The following is a 19,843-nucleotide window of genomic DNA, read 5'->3' on the forward strand; positions in this document are numbered from 1 at the left end:
GGGTGTAAATATGAAAACTTACCTGCACTTTGAACAGGGTCACCCATGTGTTCTAATGAGTAAAATTTAAGGGATTTTGTTACTAGCCAAGGGGAAGCTCATTTAGAAACTCAAAGTTTAGAAACTTTGCTCTATGGATATTAATTTTTAATTCTTTTAGTGCTAGGATGAGGTCCATTCATCTTTGTGTACTTAATTGCATCTACTACAACAGCTACTGCTGATTTCTACTAGTAATAGTAGTACTCATGGCTACTGTTTCCAGAATACTCAGTAGGTGAGTTTGTTTATCTTTAGGCCCACAAGTTAGTAAAACAAAATTTATCTAACTCTTCCTACCAAATGGCACACCGAGGTTTTTTGTTTTTGTAGTGAGAGTTGCTTAATTCATTTCCTGCAGCTCATTTTTTGAAAAGAGATGCTGTTATTCAAATGGCCATTATGTAAAACTTTCAAAAATGGACCTGAAGTTTACCTGACACCATACACCATACTAAAGTTGAAATACTCCAAGATGAACAAAGTACTGTCCCAACCCACTAGCACCTGACAGCTTAGTAGGGGGATGAGGAGGTAGGGAAATTGATAAATGCAGTACTTTTAGTGGAAATGGTTTGAGAGTTCAAGTTAAAAATCTTACTCAGTATGTGTTGTTGAAGAAGGCTGAAATTCATGTTATTAGTGACAAGATCTTTGCAGTGTTCCTCAAGTGACTATACCCAGTGGTGGAGCTGTTGCAGAAAGGGCTTGGTAGCCTTGGTTTTAATAGCTTGGTTAGAAGGGGAACTGAAATCTCAGGATCTTGGAGACAGGATTCCCCACTTATGAAGGGGAATTTCAAGTGCTCTTAAGAGTGTCTGCAAATTTCTGCCACACCCTACATGTGGGGCTGGGCTCCTAGTGCTCTTGGGGTCCCTATACCACTCTAGCTCCAAGGAATAGAAGAGATGTTGTGTGATTTGCAAGATTCTTGCTCTTGATGCTATTGCTGTTTTCTGCTTACCAATCTTTTCTCACTAAATGACCTTAGATCTCAGTTAGTTATTATAATACATACCTTTATTCTATTGAAGGTCAATACATATTTTAACCTAGAGTAGGAGAAGTCACAATTTTATTAAACAGTCTTAGGCCATTTTGGGATGGTGGGAAGTAATGTATATTCCAGGTAATGACAGACATTTAAATTTGAGTTTACTATAAAATTAAAAATCTATTACAATTAATCTAATTTAAAACCCGTCCTTTTCTCATTTAGGAATGGAGAGTTTTTAGAATATCTCTGTGTTCTTTTCCATTTGCCCTTTCCTTCTGAAATATGTAATATCATCAATTTCTATAAACCCAGTCATTATTCCTGAGATTGTCTGCTAAGGAATAAAAAGATGACATCAGCATTATTTCATAGCATAGAGCCACCTGCCCATCTCTGCCCTTTTTGCAGTGGTTTCTGCCAAAATGGAACATCTAAAAAGAATAGAAGGAGAGTCAACAACTGTAATTTACTGTTTGTATTGATAATTGCAGTTAGCTTTCTTATAGTCACAATTAAAATTTGTATTTGGGACATGTGTTTTATACTTAAGATATTTTGTCATTACAGTATGTTAAAAAAATGTTGAAGCTATTAAATTATCTTCTAAGGATACCTTTAAAAATCTTCAAAAATTGAGGGATTAGTATGTTAAGTGGAGTCAAATTTCTGTTTTGCCAGAATTTTTTATATGTTGAACACATTTTTTTAACCTCTTAGTGTCTGTATGTAAAGTTAATTATACACATTACTCTCAATATTATTGTCTCCCATAGATATAAATTCATAAGCAGTTTTTACATTTTAATGGATAGAATTTGTATGTTTTTTGCTTTTCCATTTTTAATGAAATAAACTAAAGAAGAGAAATATAAAAATTAAATTGAATAATTTATTTTAAAGATATTTAATAGCTTAAAATGCAGCAATTAATTCTCCTTAGCAGTTGGCCTTTTAGGGGCAAGTAATTTGCTGATTACCTCTAAAGTCTCATAATTTTAAGAATTCCTAACATCCACGTAACTTTCTAGTGGGATTAATTTATATAAAGTGATCTAGTAAATTGCCTAGCAGTTAAGTGTCAAAATAAGCAATTTTCTAAATATAATTCATCTTTATCCTTTTAGTGTTTTGTTTTCCAGCACATAATTACTTAATAGGCATAATTTCACCTGATGAATTTCAAGCATAACTTCTTTCAGCTATAATAACACATCTGAAAAAAGAAACTTTCCTTATGTAGCATTCTTGAGATCACAACCCTTGTAAAATAATCTCTTAGGACACATGGAACTGATACATAAAAAGTATCAGTTCTTATTTTATAACTAGTTTTTCTCTTGATTGAAATTGTAGGATTTTATGGAAAAAAATTTAAGCAAATACTATGACTGCTGTCTAAGATATTTGAAGACAAATCACAATTAAATTTACTATTGTTTAAAATTTCTTAAATATTTTATACCCCCTTTTATTTTTAACATGAGTCAACATTTTAGAGAATTTCCTTTCTTCTTTTTAAATTAGTGATTTGAAAGTTGTCGTCAAATTAAGACTCTGAAGAATGGCATCTGCCAACTTTTCTGCCATCGTGGTTAATTCGTTGGTTTTATTGGTTTTCCAGTCTTACTATCCAAATAATTTTTTTATTTCTATGAAGTTACCTTAATACTTGTTTATTCTGCTTATGTTCATTCCTGAATTTTTAACCATTTTGTATCTTTGCATTATCCGAGTAGCTGAAATCAAGACTAATCAATGCTATGGAGCAATGCTGTACCATAGAACTTTTGGCAATGATAGAAAAATCCAGCCTGGTACCCACTAGCTACATGTAGCTATTATACACTTTAAATGTGGCTACTGCAATCAAGACACTTAGTTTTTAACTTCTATTTAATGTTAATCAACTTAAATTTAAAGAGCCACATGTGACTAGTGGATACTGTAATGGACAGTACAGTTTTTAAAAAATCCAGGACTTGTTTTTTGGTTTTATTTTTTCACAGAAATGAAACAAGGTTTATGATTTCAAGGTCATTGTGTAAGACTCACTAGTATATGAGTATATGATCAAAGTCACATATTCCCCAGGATAAGATATTAGCTTTATACTTAAGAGAGGAAAACATGGCAATATTATTCCTCAAAATTAGTGTAACTGTGGGTTATTTTCACTTCTAATATAGAACAACCCTGGAATTCTTCTATTAAGAGTAGCATCTGTTGAGAAAGTATATTACAGCTGTTCCAGTTTGGGGTGTTTTATTATGCTTTAGAGAAAATAGAAGAAAAATTTAAAAATGAGATATTATTTTGTCTTGTACTTCGCGTGTTTTTTTACACTTTTATCTGTTATCTCCTCAAAAGCAAGGGCCTGGAATTGACATGATTCTCAGCTGTGAGGGGAAAATATTTCTCAGCATGAGAGACACTCTTATGGTTGAGATGGAGCTGGGGAAAGGGTAACTGAAAGATTTTGTTGGGAAGAGGGAATTATAGGATTTAGCAGCTGTTTGAATGCAGATTCCTAGGATGAAGAGTCAAAGATAACTCTGTAAATCGGAGCCAGGGTTACTGGTGTTGTGTGGTGATTTGTAACTTATAGAAGAAAGTGAGGAACAACCCGTTTAGGGTAGGAGATTAGTTTAAAACATGTTGAGTTTAAGGTTCCAAAATGCCCCAGCAGTTCGAAATGCCCCAAAGCCAGGCAGAAGGGCAGAGCAGAGCTAGCTCTGAGCTCAATAGCAAAGATACAGCAGTCAGTCGCAGGGCTTGCTTGTTTTTCACATCACATGCCTTTCTCTCTCCTTAATCTGCTCCACCCTCCTCCCTCCAATATAGTGAAGCTCAACAGTTCAGTAGAGTTTTGTTTGTATCAAGAAGATGGAAGCTATGGACGAGAACACTCACTTGAGAGAATGAACGTCAATGAAGGAAATGCAAGGAATGTCTAGGAAGAGTGTAGAAGTGTTCGAAGAAGTCAGCGGATTTGATGGCTCAGTGCTAGGAAAGCTGAGCTAGGGGAGAGTTGCCTAGCAAGAAGCAGATGTGAATTGTCCATGGAGGTGAGAAGGCCGGTGATTGCAGGGGTCGCATCTCAGCTGGGATCTGAAGAGTGTGGGCAGCTGTTGTTCAGTGGGTGTAACGTTTCAGTTATGCCAGATGACAAAGTCCTGGACATCTGTTTTCAGTACTGTACTGTGCACTTTGCTTGTTAGGAGGGTAGAGCTCATGTTATGTGTTTTTCTACCGTAATTTCTTAAAAGGGGAAAAAAGAAAAAAAAAAAGTCCTTGATGTTTTTTGCAGACTGTAATATGTGCAGCCATTGAGACAAAGATTCTCAGAACTGGCTGATTTTGTTTTTTTTCTTTTCCTGAATTGTTTCTGTCTGGATTCACTGTCAATTCTGTTGAGAGGATTTCTGCAATTACATTAAGATGCTTGGTTATGGGATTCAGTAGGTGTGACCGTCAGACCAATAACTCTGCAGAGCAGTCATTTAACATTTCAAAAAGGCATTGAAATGCCTGAAGATGTGATTAAAAGAAAATCAGATGTAGTCTCGAGCAGCATTTCTGCGATGGTGGAACCTTCTGTGATGGAGATGCCTGCACAGGCCTGTACAGTAGGAGCCAGAGCCACATGTGGCTGCTGGGCACTTGAAATGTGACCAGCGTGATTAAGCCACTGGATTTTGAACTTTATTTAATTTTAATTAATTTAAATGTAGTCACATGTGGCTGATGGCTGCCATATAAGGCAACACAGGTCTGGAGACTTCAGAGAAGTGAATCAGGGCATGAATAAAGTAGGAACCCAGTTCTTGGGCATTTTGGATTTGAAATAAAAGCTGAGGAAAGGCATTACAAGGTATTACAGGGGACCAGAACGCCAGCTTATGGTTGTAAAGGGAATCTTTTGGATATGGTGCTATCCTATTTCTTTTGTGTTTTATTTTATCAACTTTAAAAACATACAGAAATAGAAAGTAGGTGGGGAATAAACTTTCAGGAAAATGAGTTTTAAGTAGAATTCACAAGCTGCCTTGATCGTTAAAAAAATTTTTTTTCACCTTCATATAAATATACAAAACAGTCGGGCTTCCCTGGGGGCGCAGTGGTTGAGAATCTGCCTGCCAATGCAGGGGACATGGGTTCAAGCCCTGGTCTGGGAGGATCCCCCATGCCGCGGAGCAACTGGGCCCGTGAGCCACAACTACTGAGCCTGCGCGTCTGGAGCCTGTGCTCCGCAACGAGAGAGGCCGCGATAGTGAGACGTCCGCGCACCGCGATGAAGAGTGGCCCCCACCTCGCCACAACTAGAGAAAGCCCTGGCACAGAAACGAAGACCCAACACAGCCAAAAATAAATAAATAAATAAATTTATTAAAAAAAATATATATATACAAAACAGTCAACCGAGACAATAGTAGAGGCCTCACCAGAAAATATGCTTCTTTTACAGAAGCTGGAAGTCGGCTGATCCTTTCAATAGTGACGCCATTTTAAAAATATAACTGAAGAAGGATACATGCTGGTATAACTTTAAAATGTTAGTTTTCCCTTCTCTTCAGTGTATAAATAGCTCTCTTAGATGAGGCCACATCATCTCTCCCCTGGGCTATTGCACTAGCTTCCCAGCTGGGGTTTTGTTTTGTTTTGTTTTTTGTTTTAGGGTGTTATTTTGTAGTTTTTTTGTTTTTTGTTTGTTTTTGTTTTTTTGTCTCTGGCCCAGGGACCACATCACTCCCAGAACTGTATTATTAAACACACAGATCTGATCACAACTCTGCTTAAGGAATTTTACCTCAAATATGTATACAATTAAAAGTTTCGAACGCATTTTTGAAGGCTGTTTTTCACTTTTGAAGTTAGTGGGTTAAGAACATTTTCTCAGCTGATGAAAATAGAATTGGTAAAACATTTCCGTTAGCATGTTGGTAGTATGCAACAAGAACTTTATAAAGATTTATAACCTAAACCCTAGTGAATCCACATCTGGGAATCTTCCTAAAGAAACCATCTTAAATACCACAAAATGTGCCCCCAAGTCTCTTTATACAAAGCTATTCATCATAGCATTATTTATAATAGTGAAAACTGTACATAAGTTTAATGGAAAATGACTAAGTAAATGATAATTAATAAAATGATGTCTTCCCATATCACTTTGTATATGCATCTGCTATGGGCTATATCATATGATATAGTTAATGCATTTTTGCCAGTCTACTCCTTTTTTGTGTCCCCACTGTGCCTAGCACATTGTGAATGCTCAGTGAATATTTGCTGAATAAATGAACAAATGAATGTTGACACAAATGAAATCGTGTCAGTTGCTTCTTACCAACTGGTTAAAATTAATAGATGTTATATTCTTTTAAGTGCAGTAGTGTGCAGTTCCATTTGTGATGAAACTGTATTTCAGATTTAATTCTCTGCTATTCCAGAAAATATTTTTGTAGACAAAATAACTATTTCAGACATTTAAAGGTAAATTCAGTTGATAAATATATCAAGTAATGATTTTTATAAATAAATCATAATAGTAATAAATCATTCTTTCTCCAAAGTCCCTTTGTACACTTTTAGTTTATTTTTCTCTCCCTATATTTTCTCTGAATTTTATGTATTTTTTTATGCACCTAATAAAAGCTTCCACTTATCTCCCTATTGGTATTTTTCCTCTCAAACCTGTGATTTGTCCTCACAATCAGTTCCTCTGACTGCTTTGTTTATTTGAAATGATCAACTGTCAAGGAAATTGCTTTTCACATACTAGCGCATTAGGCTATACTATATAGAGAGTATTCGAAATATTATTTTCTATAATTTACTAAGGCTAGCAAAGGGAAGAAATCTGTTATTTTCTTTTAAATTATTTTTCCAGGTAAATCTAGATAATAGTTGATGCAGACAAGAAATACCAATATTAGAAATTATAAATTATTCCTTTTTACATGGAATCCTCTCATGTACTTCACCAGTAGATAGAGGTCTATTTGTCATCGCTTCACAAATATAACCTAGATGCCTACTTCTTTCTGAAACATTAGCAGTTTGAGATGATCATTATTTACTATACTTATTTCAGTAGAACCCTGAAATTGTTGAAGACTGTGTGCCAAGCTCCCGAGGGCAGGGACCATATCTGTTTTGCTCGACCTATGTCTTCAGTCTACCACAGTATCTGATTAGGTTCTCAAAGAATTGTTGAATGTCTGACTGCTTCCTAATGAAGTAAGGGATTTAAATAACTGTTTTGTGTTTGGTAGGCTCTTGGATTGTAAGGAACAAAAAAAATTCAGGTTACCTTGTGGAGAAAAAAGAGGGAGGGGTAAGGGAGAGAAAGAAGAGATGATTAGGCTTTATTTTCTCTTGTGAATCTGTAGAAACTCTAGTGGTTTTCCCATAGAGGCTGGTATCTGTTGATGCCACTCTGCTGCTGCTTCATTGTTTTCTCTTTGCCTCTGCCTCTGAGAGCTATTTTGTGTCTCTTCTCTGTCAGATTACATTACTTTCCTATAACTCTAGTACTCTAGAATCTTACTGGTCCAGCCAATTACCCTCAACTCTGTCTGGGTAGAACTTTTTTCATCAAGGCACTCGTGGGCTGCAGATCAGCTTCTGTGTTGATTGGTCTAGTTGGCTGTGGCCAGGACACAGGTCATGTGAAATAGTTATTGCCATCCTCAGATAGGAACCACCTAGAGCTGCTTCCTCATTTTAGCAGTTTCCTGAGGAGGGCTTGGTGGCAAGCTTAATATTAACACTCCTTTCCAGCAGACATCTGTGCCCATGTTCTTCAGTTTCCCAGTCTTTATAATATTTATAAACCATGGCATAGTCCCTATTTTTATGTAATGACTTTGGAGGGCTTCTATTTCAGAACCTTAGGCTGTCACTTTTATTATAGAAAATTAAGTGGCCATTCCTCCTGTCTCTTCTCTTGGTTAAAAAGGATTTCAAAGCCTGAGAGTTCTTCATCATGCCTACGGAGAAGGAAGTTAGTCCCTGATTGGATTTTCCTGACTTAGAGATAATTGTACTTGAATGGGGACACCAAAACAATTTAACAAAAAAATTAAAAACTTAAAAAAATAAACACTCAGACCTACCTCTGGCAATCTAGCAGTTGTTAGTACTAAATAGAATAGCAGTGGAACAATAAGCATTGCTATAGTCTCCATTTCTTAGATTAAATTAACCTCTGCTTCTCCAAGGTTTACCATTTTCCTACTTAAAGCTTCAAAACTTTATATTAAATATGCTTATTCCTATTTTATTCAGAAAGAAGACCACAAGTCAGATCATTGCTTTGGGTAGTTGTATGTAATCCTCTTAAAATTTAACCTTTCCTTTAGCTTTCAAATTGAGGTCTAACAGTGTACTAGTGTACTATTAGATATGATTTTATTATGGAGGTTGATGGTTTCAGTCACGTCAAATATGGGCTAAAAAAATCTATGGTGCTGTAGAGTGTGACTGAGGGAAATGACATTTGGGGAGCCTACTGGGTACCCAGCACTGTGGTAAGAGCTTGTCTGTCCCATTATCTTGTTCATACAATGGCCATATGGGGTTTTTGTTGTTGTTGTTTGTGTTTTGCAATGGGGGGGGGGAACCAAGACCTAACACTTACTCTGATTTTACATAATTCTATTTATTTATTCCATTTATTTTAGTACCTTAGCAGTCAATTTGCACCAATTTAACTTTTCATAGAAAGTCATCATTAATACGTAAAACTTTTCTTTTAAAAACAGGATAAAAGAATCAGAGTATCTCAACCCTTGACAAGAGGACCAAGTGCCTTTATTCCAGAGAAGGAAGTAAGTTGATCTGTCTTAATATACATAAAGTGTGATTTTTAAAAAAATCTTAATTATGTCAAAGAATATCTCCATTTTTTTAATATGGAAGTAAACATGTGTTTTGCTCTTATTTCTTATTTATATGTCAGAAAAACACAGAGGTATTTTCTTTTCAACTTCACTTAAAAGACTGTGTGTGTAATAATCTGCCTTCTTATTTTGGAGTTAGGTAGTACTGCAAGGTTAGAATAATATAAATTTTACCATATTTGATTTCAAATATAACTTTTCTGAACAAAGCTGCTAACAATAACAAAACAATATTATTTTGAAGGTTTAAGGTTTTAAAATGGCTAGTGTTTCATGGTGATTGTAGGTTACATAAATGTTAAGAAAAGACATTTTGAAATGAAAAAGTGCGTTTCCCAACTAAACCTGTTGAAGAAAACATGATATTATATCACTAGCAGTCAATCTTTTCATTTGGTTCTAAGTCTCTGGTGGGACAGAATGTCACAGAATCTCCACTCCAAGCTGCACTTTTGATGAGGGTGGGAAGTTAAGATGGTAAATGTTGAAAGAAAGGATGTAAAATGACACAAAGGAGATTATAATCAATACAAGATTTGTGTACCTATTTAATGGGTATATATCTCTATGAAAGATCACAGCAATGTTTAGGACCTGTAGATTCCTAGATGCCGCTAAGTTATACTTGGGCTAAGAAAAGTTTAAGGACCACTAAATGAGTTTTTCTCTGCTTCAAGGAGTTATTAATTCATATTAACTATGGTTATATATACTGATTTACTATTGGCTGCAAAGATATCATTTATCTTAAAGCACCAGCATTATTCCTTTATTGTTCAGAAATTAGTCAACACCTATTTATAGAGTACCTATTATGTTTCAGGCAACACTTAAAAGAAGGGATGAGTAGAATTTGAATAATAATACATGCCAGGCCATTGCCAGAGTCAGCAATTCCATCATGTTCATTTGCCTTTTTAGTGACCTTACCATTTACATGAAACTCCAAAGTTAACAGTAATGTTTCAGGAGCTCAGTGACTGTGGCTGATCTAGGTGGTGACCATGCATTAGAGAAACTGCTGTGCTTGTCCTATTTCCCTCATAGAACACAGGGCTGCTCTTAGCGGAGTGATTGCCTCATATATATATAAAGACTTCCTGAAACACAGCCATTTACACAGTATGTATTTGAAGACAATCTGGTTTGCAGAAGCAGCTGCTGTTTTCAGGCTCTGTTGCATCATGTGAATCTATTAATGTATTTTAGGCATCAGTTAAACAGAAGAATCTGCTGCTGGAAAACAAAACAAAAACAACAAATATTCTGTCCCTAATTATATGTAGTTTATCTTGATCCTATCATATTTTTATCATCTTGGTTCCCTGTAGTTGACAAAATGGGAGGAAATGGGCAAATGGAAATATATTTGGTTTTATAATGATCCAAAGTGGAATTGCCTCTTTTTTACACCATTGTAATTAACATTTCCTCACAACTTACACTTTTTAAACATTACATTTCCTTTGGGATTAAATTTTCCTCAGTCAGTAGTGTCTTTGTATAATTTGTACTTATTTTCAGAAGAGACTGTGAAGCCAGCCCTGAAAAGTAAACAGAATTTCTTAAGAGCAGTGTGGATCTTTGGAAAGACCATGAGTCTGGACTTTAGATTAGATTTTAGACCAGTCTCTGCTATTAAATAGCTGTATGAGTTGAATTTAATCTTGAGTCTGTTTCCTTATCTAAAATAAGGGACACATTCTTCTTAGGTCTAGAACTCTAATTCTAAAATACCAATAAATAATGAACCAATCTGAGAAATACACATCTGATGTCCATTAATTCCCACAGAGCAGGGTCCTTCTAAGAGGTGCTAATACGCTCTTAACACCTTCGTAGCCAATTCTTGGTATCACGCCCGAGCTGTCACTGTTTATAAAGCTATATGTAAATAATCTATTTTTGAGAAAGCTCTTTTGATTCTCTCCAATGCAGCATGTTCATTGTAGTAATTTACCTTGTTTTTAGTAATTAATATGATAGGCTCAAAATAGGAATTCTAGTATCCTTATTAATTTTTCAATTAACACTTTCCTACAAATTATCATATTTTTCTTTGTCCCTAAAAAGACTGCAGAAAGCTTTTTTTATGTTGAATAATGAAAACAAGCAAAGGATCAGTCTGAAAATACTTGTCTTCAGATATAGTGATTAATGATTAAGTATCTCCATAAGCTATTGAGATAAAATTGTAAATATATGTAATCAGATGCCAGTGCTTTTGCCTCCCCAATTTTGCCTTATGTGCCTGGCAAAGCAGATGGGAGCTTCTTTTCTCCAATTTCATAGCTGTGTGTATAATGTTTGATAATTTGACATTTGTTGTTTAATAAATTGTGGTCCCAGAGCCAAAAATGCATGGGCTTTCTTTTTCATTTCTGTTTCTAATATGAGCAACTACCTAATTTCAGTGTCTGTTCATATAAAAAGAGCATTCATTGCTCCAGTCGTGGCATAATGTATGTAAGCCAAGGGTGTGTTTACAAAAATCATGATATTGTTTTGTTTCTTGATTGGAAGGTTGCCCAAGCCAACACAGTGGATGAACGTACTAACTTTCTTGTGGAAGAATACTCTACATCCGGTCGCCTGGACAACATCACCCAGGTCATGAGTCTGCACACGCAGTACCTGGAGTCCTTCCTGAGGAGCCAGTTCTACATGCTGCGCATGGACGGCCCCCTTCCTCTACCGCACCGGCACTACATCGCCATCATGGTGCGCTGTGTTCACGTGACATCATCCTCACTTGGTCCCTCTCCCTCCTAGTATTATATGTGTGTGCACAGCTAAGTATAATTAGGTAGAAATAAGAACAGAAAAGGCCTGTGGACTTTTGGATCCCAAGTCCATTGGATACATTTTGAATGCTTTAAGCCACTTAATGTACTGAATGTTTCTCATTTAATTATTAGTAAAGTCATTTTCCATGTTTAATCTCTTATGATTAAAGATGCTTGTAGGGTCCAAAGTAATATCTCTAGTAGCCCACAAGTTTTGTTTTTGCTCCTGATAGCTTCCTTTTATTATTAATATAAAACAGGTTGTTTGTGCCATTTTAGTCATTCTTTACAAGATGAACATCACTAATTTGGCCAAATAAGAGGAAAGTATCAGCCAGCACCAAAGGAGGCTCTGGATAAGAGAAGAATTCTTAAGTGAACTCTAATACTTCTAAGTTTAGTACTTGGTACAAACTAGTTAGCTAGTTAATGTTTGGGGGGGTGGGAGAATTATAAATTGGGATGATAGGTAGCAGGAGTAAGAAGGGTAGAAGCAGTGCTACAGTTGGACTGTTGCTGGAGAAAAGAAGAAGAAGACAAGATGCAAGTGCTATATATTTGGAGAGGTTAGTGGAACTGCTGAGCTGGCAGAGTGAGCAGAGCCAGCCAAGAGTTCGTTTTTATCCAGTTTAATTTGTTTATGCTCTCACTGAAGTCTTAAACAACAAAAAAGGGCTGCATCCTGTGTTTTGTTAAATGATGAACTTGACAAAGATTACTCAGCTTAAGGTTTTGATGACAGTGAGGCCGAAAGCCAACTTAGAATGGTCACCAATGAAGAGAGAAATAAGATGTAGAAAATAGAATAAAACAGTACTGTTTAATTGAGAAGCAGCCCTGAGGAAATGAGAGGTGAAAAGTCTGTTTTGCATGGATTTACCAACTTATCAAGGCTGATTCTGGCTTGCAAATGAAACAAAGTTTCAGTGAGCTTCAGTTTCATCTCGATAGGAGGATGGGCACAGATAAGGCTGATTCACAGTTACCTCAAAGGGAGTACGAGAAATACTCAAATTAGCATACATTCTGAATTGGTACAGTACAAGTTAATGAGATTTTGTTGCGTTTTAAGTAGAATACAGTTGATATCATTTACCATAATGAAATGAACATGTATTTCCTTAACATAAATAGAAAATGGGTTCTAGGTTGACCCGTACCACTTCTGGATGGGAAGTAATTGGCTTCTTGTGACATTTGCTTATATAAAGTATCAGCTTTATATATTGATTCAAGAATCTATGACAGCATTGTGATGAAAGTTTTAGGAAGAGGATTCTGTAAGAAAAGAATTATTAGCTATAAAAATTAACTCTATCTCAGTGATTGGCTTAGTAATAGTAGAATAAGACCATACCATGACTATTTTATCCACTAACTTTTTTCTTTGTGTTTTAGGCTGCAGCTAGACATCAGTGTTCTTACTTAATAAACATGCATGTGGATGAATTTCTAAAGACAGGAGGTATTGCTGAGTGGTTGAATGGTTTGGAATATGTACCACAAAGACTGAAAAATCTTAATGAAATAAACAAGCTGTTAGCACACCGACCCTGGCTGATCACAAAAGAGCACATTCAGGTACCGAGTGTTTCTTTCAGGGAAAAAAAAATAGTTTACTAACGATTCTCACTAAGAGTTAATTTTTTAGTTAAGTATTTTACTTAAGACCTAATTTTGAATACTTGCATATTAGGAACTTGAAAAATAAAAAAAATAGTGTATTAATATGTGTAGGAAAGATAAATTTAGAAAGTCAGTGGGTTTAATTTAAATGTAAATGAATATTTCTCTTCAAGTAATCAGTAATTAGCTTGTACTAGTGCTTTAGCGAGTAGCTATAAGCAAAGTTGATTCCTGTTTTCAAGCAGTAGGTAGAACAAAGAAAATGCACTAGCAGGATAAGATACCTGGGTTCTAGTCTTTTAACTCTGTTACCCACAAGTTTGTGACCTTTAGTAAGTTAACTTCTGTGGGCCTGGGTAGTTCACCCTTCTATAAAATGAGGGGCCTAGATTAAATGAGTTCTAAACTCTTTTCTAGTTCTAACATTTCATAATTTTAAGATTTTGAAAAAATGGATTTGCAAATAAAAATGATTTGCCAACTGGTGTGTGTATGCTTACATGCCTCTAGAAACTAGAACTTAGATAAAAAAAGAGAACTGTGATTGACTGGAGCATTTGCCCTTCAAAAGGAGTGTCTGTGAAAGGCCTCCAGGATGAGGTTGTTGTATAATATGCTTAGCACTGTCCTTGGCACTTGGTCACTATTCAATAAGTAGGAGTCATCATCTAAATCATTATCAGTAGAAGCCTTAGGTATTTAAAATCCCTGCTTCTAATGCATAGAAATGTCCTTGGTTTGGTATTGTTTTTTCCTCGTTTTGTTAGTTGTTTGCCCAGTTAAACCAAACTTAGCTTTTGTCAATATGCATACCCTCAGACTTTTATTATCTATTAGGGATTGTTTACAAAAATATGAACAAAGTTATAGCAATTTGAACATGTAAGGGAATGGAGATGTAGTTCTGGGCTACAATATAGCCCATGCTTCATGAACATCGCACTTTTCAAAAAGTTTGAAAAGCAGAGAAAAATGTAGGTATACTCGGATTATATACTACTACTTATGAAAATAAAAGAAGATATGTAAAAGTTACATTAGAGTGGTAGAATATGATTGATTTTCCCTTTTTTTCCCCTGATCTTTTGGTAATATATTAAATTTGTATATAGTTAAATAATGGAGAGTAAGGCAAAAGCAGTTTTTTGGTTTTGGGTTTTAGCTGTGAAGTGAAACAAATGAAAGTTTTACATTTGTGGTGGGGTGGGGGGGTGAAGGCACAGCAGGACATATCCCCACACACCCACACGCACTGAGAAAGAGACAGACAGACAGATAGACAGAGACGGATGGGAGAGGATCCCTGACGGATTAACAGCTGGAATTGGTATTGGAGGGATTACTGCTTTTAATGGCTTCACTTATGATTCCATCATTCATCTGGAGGAGCCAGTAAAATAGCATATAAAAAAGTGCTTTGATATTCTTTATGTCCTTTCAAATGTGAGCTAGTATTCTACAGTTTCTCTCATCTGCTATAGGTTCTTCCTCCGTCAGAGAAGATTTAAGTTAACTTACTGGATAAATTTTTATGTGATTTTTAAGGTAGAGTCTCTACCTCAAAACCTTAAAATGAATGATTTTGCTAGAGAATCTTTAAAGTCCCTTCCCTACTTAAAGTAGCTTCAGTGTTCTTGGATTCTCTAAAATACCTTATTGAAATAGCATAATATGTAAAAGTGCTTTGGAAGCAGAAGTTGCATTGTATATATAAGGAATTTCAGAGAAGCCACGATGTACTTCTGCTGTTAAGTTTGATAGGTTTAATGTAACATTGAGCAAAGCTGTATCTTTAATATATGAAACATTTTTAAAGGGAATTTTAAGTATTATAAATGGACATATGAAATTTTATAGATTTTCCATACTTTCTAAAATTGCTTTGTAGCATTCTATGATTTTCACTTTTACTCTGATTTGCTTTCTCATTTCAGAAACTTGTCAAAACTGGAGAAAATAATTGGTCTCTGCCCGAACTGGTACATGCTGTGGTCCTACTGGCACATTATCATGCTTTGGCAAGCTTTGTTTTTGGTAGTGGCATCAATCCAGAAAGAGATCCAGAAATCTCCAATGGATTCAGGCTAATATCAGTCAACAATTTCTGTGTGTGTGATCTCGCTAATGACAACAACATAGAGAATGCATCTCTAACAGGCAGCAACTTTGGGGTTAGTTTTCTTAACTGTTTTCTTTACTACTTTGCCTTTTGACTTGCTACGTTAAAAATATCTAGAGAATTTATCTGATTAAACAGGATATTATGTACTTGAAATATTTCATATAATTTTTATTACTGTAAAAATTTAACCTGTACCTGAAGTTCTGAATTGTCTTCAGGAAGCTTTTAAAGCAAATAGATTACAAATCATATTACAAATCATAAGGCTGCCTCAATTTTCAAAATAAGTGATAATGTAATTTAACATATACCAAATTCTAGAATTCTAGATTAAATAAATCCATTCATATAACCTTTCTGTATTTATAGCTGAAGCAAAAACACTACACTTCTGAAAATGTTTGATTTTGTCATATGATTTTCTTTGGAGTTACTGGAAAACCCACTTAGGAACTTAATAACTCTGCTAGTGCCACTATGCATAAGGTGACATTGGGAGATGGAGACATTGACTGGAACAACTTTTAATATTAATAACACCCAATATTATCTTCTCTGGCTCCAGATCGTCGATTCTCTAAGTGAGCTAGAGGCCTTAATGGAAAGAATGAAAAGGCTTCAAGAAGAAAGGGAAGATGAAGAGGCATCTCAGGAAGAAATGACCACTCGCTTTGAGAAGGAGAAGAAAGAAAGTCTTTTTGTGGTCTCTGGAGATACTTTTCATTCATTTCCTCATTCAGGTGCTTTTTTATTTCACTGTCTTTGCCTTTTAGTTGTTCTTAGAACCCTGACAGACCACCTTCAGTATTTTCCATATGGATATGTCGAAACGATTTTACTACCACGTTCCTTTCATTTAGTTCTCCTCTACCTGACCCTGATGCCATTGCTTCCCCTCTTATGTTGGTGTATCTTTGAATATATTTCAGATTCAGTTGAGAGGTACTTCAGTTTTGTAGTTCCTATTCTATCCTGGATAAAATGTTTTTCAGAGCAGACCAGTTGCTTATAAGGTTAGATAGGAATATTTAATCCATCCTACTTTTGTAATTTTTTTTAATGATAAGTAAAATTCTGTTTCGACAGATGTCATTTGTAAGAAATATCTCTGCCTTTTTTGTGGGTGGGGAGTTATGTGGGAGGATTGTTCTCACACTGCCACTTTTTTCCAGATTAGTTCTAAAATTACACTGCACTTGCATTTGCATTTCTTTGGAGAAACCTTTGGAATTTTATAAGAATATATTATTTAGGTCATTTTCTTAGATTGAATTTGGAGGAATTCATTCTGTATTAAAAGCTAGGCTTCTTTGCTCTAGTCTTAAAAACACATTTTTTTCCTAATACTCTGAGAGACTTTGAAATAGGAGGGAAACTTTCCAATTATGACTAAAAAAGATATTGAACACCACATAGTAAATGTTATTAAAATAGCATAGACTCAATAGACTTTGAAAGCTTAAACCCTTCAAAGTCATCAATCTACATAACATTTATTTTTAGAGTTCCCTTGGTTTAAAAGAGGGCTTCAACAGCCGCATAGCACAGGGAGATCAGCTCGGTGCTTTGTGACCACCTAGAGGGATGGGATGGGGAGGGTGGGAGGGAGGGAGATGCAAGAGGGAAGAGAAATGGGAACATATTGTATAAGTATAACTGATTCACTTTGTTATAAAGCAGAAGCTAACACACCATTGTAAGGCGATTATACTTCAATAAAGATGTTAAAAAAAAAGAGGGCTTCAAAATGACTAGTCATAAAGCTAGTCAGTCTCATAAATCCTGAAGGTAATTGATTTGGCCATGACTTGTTTGTTAAATATGGCGTTGACCAATAGCTCTCAGAAGTTTTACCAGGAAGAACAAGAACCCCTTTTATCATTTCCCCGATGATTTTTTTTAATGAAAGATTTTATCTACCAAATTGAGTATATTTAGTAATAATTTCTCAGAGCTTCTAACCAGCAGGAAATGCCAAATATAAAGAAGCTTATTGTTTTGGTTATTGATTTACTATTCATACTACAAACATTTATTGTACCCTATGTAATCTCAGCAGGGTGGTAGGTACTAAGGTTTCCAGGCTAAATAAGGCATGATTCCTGCCCTCTGGGGGGCTCTCCTTGCTAGTGGGAGAGAAAGAAATAATTACAATACATGGCAGAATGTGAAGGGTATAGGGACCCAGTCGTGGTGGGGGAGGAGTGTGGACAGAAGGGGTCCTAGAGGAGGACTTCCTCCAGCTGCTTGGCTCGAAGCTAAATCTTAGAGACTGGAGTGCAAGGGAGTCTGATGGTGGCTGGGGCATGGGGAGTTGGTGGTGAACAGCATACCTGCCTGAGCCACGGCACGGTGGTAAGGAAACAGGATGGTAGGTGCAGAAGCAAGTGGTTCTGCATTAGGATGTAACTCACGAGGTAGGTAATGTGAGGAGGAAGCTGATTAGGTAGGCAGAAGCCTTATCATGATGACCTTTCTAACCTTACAGAGCACGTAACCTGCCCTATTTTGGACATGTTGAGTTGCAATGTCTCTAAAGCTTCCAGTCTGCATACATCTAGTACAGTGCTTCTCAAACTTTAATGTGCACTTGAGTCACTGAGGAATCTTGTTGAAATGCAGATGTGTATTTGGTCCATCTGGGCCAGGACTTGAGAAGCCTCATTTCTATCACGTCTCTAAGTGATGCCCGTGCTGCTGGTCAGCAAACCGCACTTGGAGCAGCAAGCGTTGAGCAGGAGAGGGTTTTAAGCTCAAGATAAAGTTTTGGAAGTTATCAGCATATATTTGGGAGTTAAAATCAAAAGGTTATTTATAAAAATCATCCAGGGAAAACAAATGGGACAAAGGAAAGTAATGAGCCTTCTAGGTAAACCAATATTTTAAAATGTAATTGTATTAAGGTTAGTAATATCTATTCGCTTTTAGACATTAATTTTTGTGTGTATGTATGAAAAATTTTAATATACATCTCTTTATAACTTAAAGAGTAAGTAGACAAAAATCCAGAGAGTATTTAACTTATTTAGCACACTTTAGCTAATTGACATGTATAAAACACTATATCCCAAACTGCAACATATACCATTTTTTCAAGTGCACATAGAAAATTTCCCAATGTCAACCATATACGGTTAATAAAACAAATATCAACAAATTTTGAGATTAAAATTTCATGGATCATAACTTTTGACTATAATGGAAGTAAGCTAGAAATCAGTAACAAAAATAACTGGAAACTTCTCAAGTGTTTAGAAATTAAGCAGTATACTTCTAAATAGCACAGAGTGAAAGAAAAAGTTACAATGGTTAGAAAATACTTGGAGCTGAATAGCGGTGAAACATGTCATAGACATTAATTTTTTAAAACTTCTCTAAGACCATTAGAGCTTAAAGGACATATAAATTTTTTTATTTCTTTTAGGTTTTTTTTTTTAGTATTGAAAATATATTTTAGAATCCCAGTCTTTACTTTCTTGGACCCTTGAGCAAGGACTTCTAGCTTCTATAGTGAATTTTGACCAGCAAGTCTTAGACCCTAGCCAAAACTTATGTTCTGATTTTAACAGAAAAGGCTGCATCATTTATAACTTATTCAAGGACATAAATTGTTTCATTATTAACTCTTCACCATTCCCAGTACTAAATTTGCTGGTCACACAAAGATAACAGAAAAATGACTCAGTATGTGGCTAATTGAGTTATTTTTATAGACTTACTATGTTTTAAAATGGAAATAGAAATTAATTTTTCCCTATAACAAGTTTCTTGGTTTGATCAGTGTGATAAAAGCATTTCAGATTCCATGCAGAGATTCTAAGAATAGTTTTTCAAACCTCTTGGAGAAAATAAATGTTTAAAGTGTTCTACAAGGGGAGAATTCTGTAGCTTGATAACAGAGTTAACTAGCTTTTATTGTTATTTGTTTTTTTCCAAGTTAGAATGGTGTTCCATTACTGTAACATAGTATTTTCTGTAGTATATTAGTAGCCACATCTTAGGAGCAGAAGAATGCAGATAATATGTAAAATAATATTTTGAGTCCAGAGTTTGAAATATTTCTTTAGATAGAATTAAGATTAGAGTTTTAGATTTGTCGATCAGACACATTTTTTTTTTTTAATTTAAGTTCTTAAGGTAAATTTAGGAAAAAAATATTTGTAGTTTGAGAGAACTTTGTACATTTCCTTCTATGGACAAAATTGTCTAGAAAACAGATCTTGACTGACTCCTAATTTGAAAATGAATAGATGGATATTATTTGTAGGATAAATTCTATCATATTTGGTTTTACTCTTTATTGTTTATTTTAAAATGTTTAAAGTTCCTATGACAACTTAGAAATATATATGAGCAAAACAAAAGCTAA

General features: G+C 35.2%; 1 protein-coding gene across 2 annotated transcripts in view; it reads left to right on the forward strand.

Moving 5' to 3' along the window:
- Positions 1-19,843, forward strand: part of SESN3 (sestrin 3) — a 73,865-nt gene that overhangs the window by 38,350 nt on the left and 15,672 nt on the right. For both annotated transcript variants that reach the window (XM_082409997.1, XM_082409996.1), the window contains 5 exons: positions 8,803-8,868; positions 11,464-11,661; positions 13,125-13,307; positions 15,287-15,523; positions 16,040-16,214. In XM_082409997.1, the coding sequence (XP_082266123.1) occupies positions 8,803-8,868; positions 11,464-11,661; positions 13,125-13,307; positions 15,287-15,523; positions 16,040-16,214 (859 nt within the window). The remainder of the gene's footprint in view (positions 1-8,802; positions 8,869-11,463; positions 11,662-13,124; positions 13,308-15,286; positions 15,524-16,039; positions 16,215-19,843) is intronic.

The sequence above is a fragment of the Balaenoptera physalus genome, assembly GCF_965194825.1.
Source record: "Balaenoptera physalus genome assembly, chromosome: 10".
Taxonomy (NCBI): Eukaryota; Metazoa; Chordata; class Mammalia; order Artiodactyla; family Balaenopteridae; genus Balaenoptera; species Balaenoptera physalus.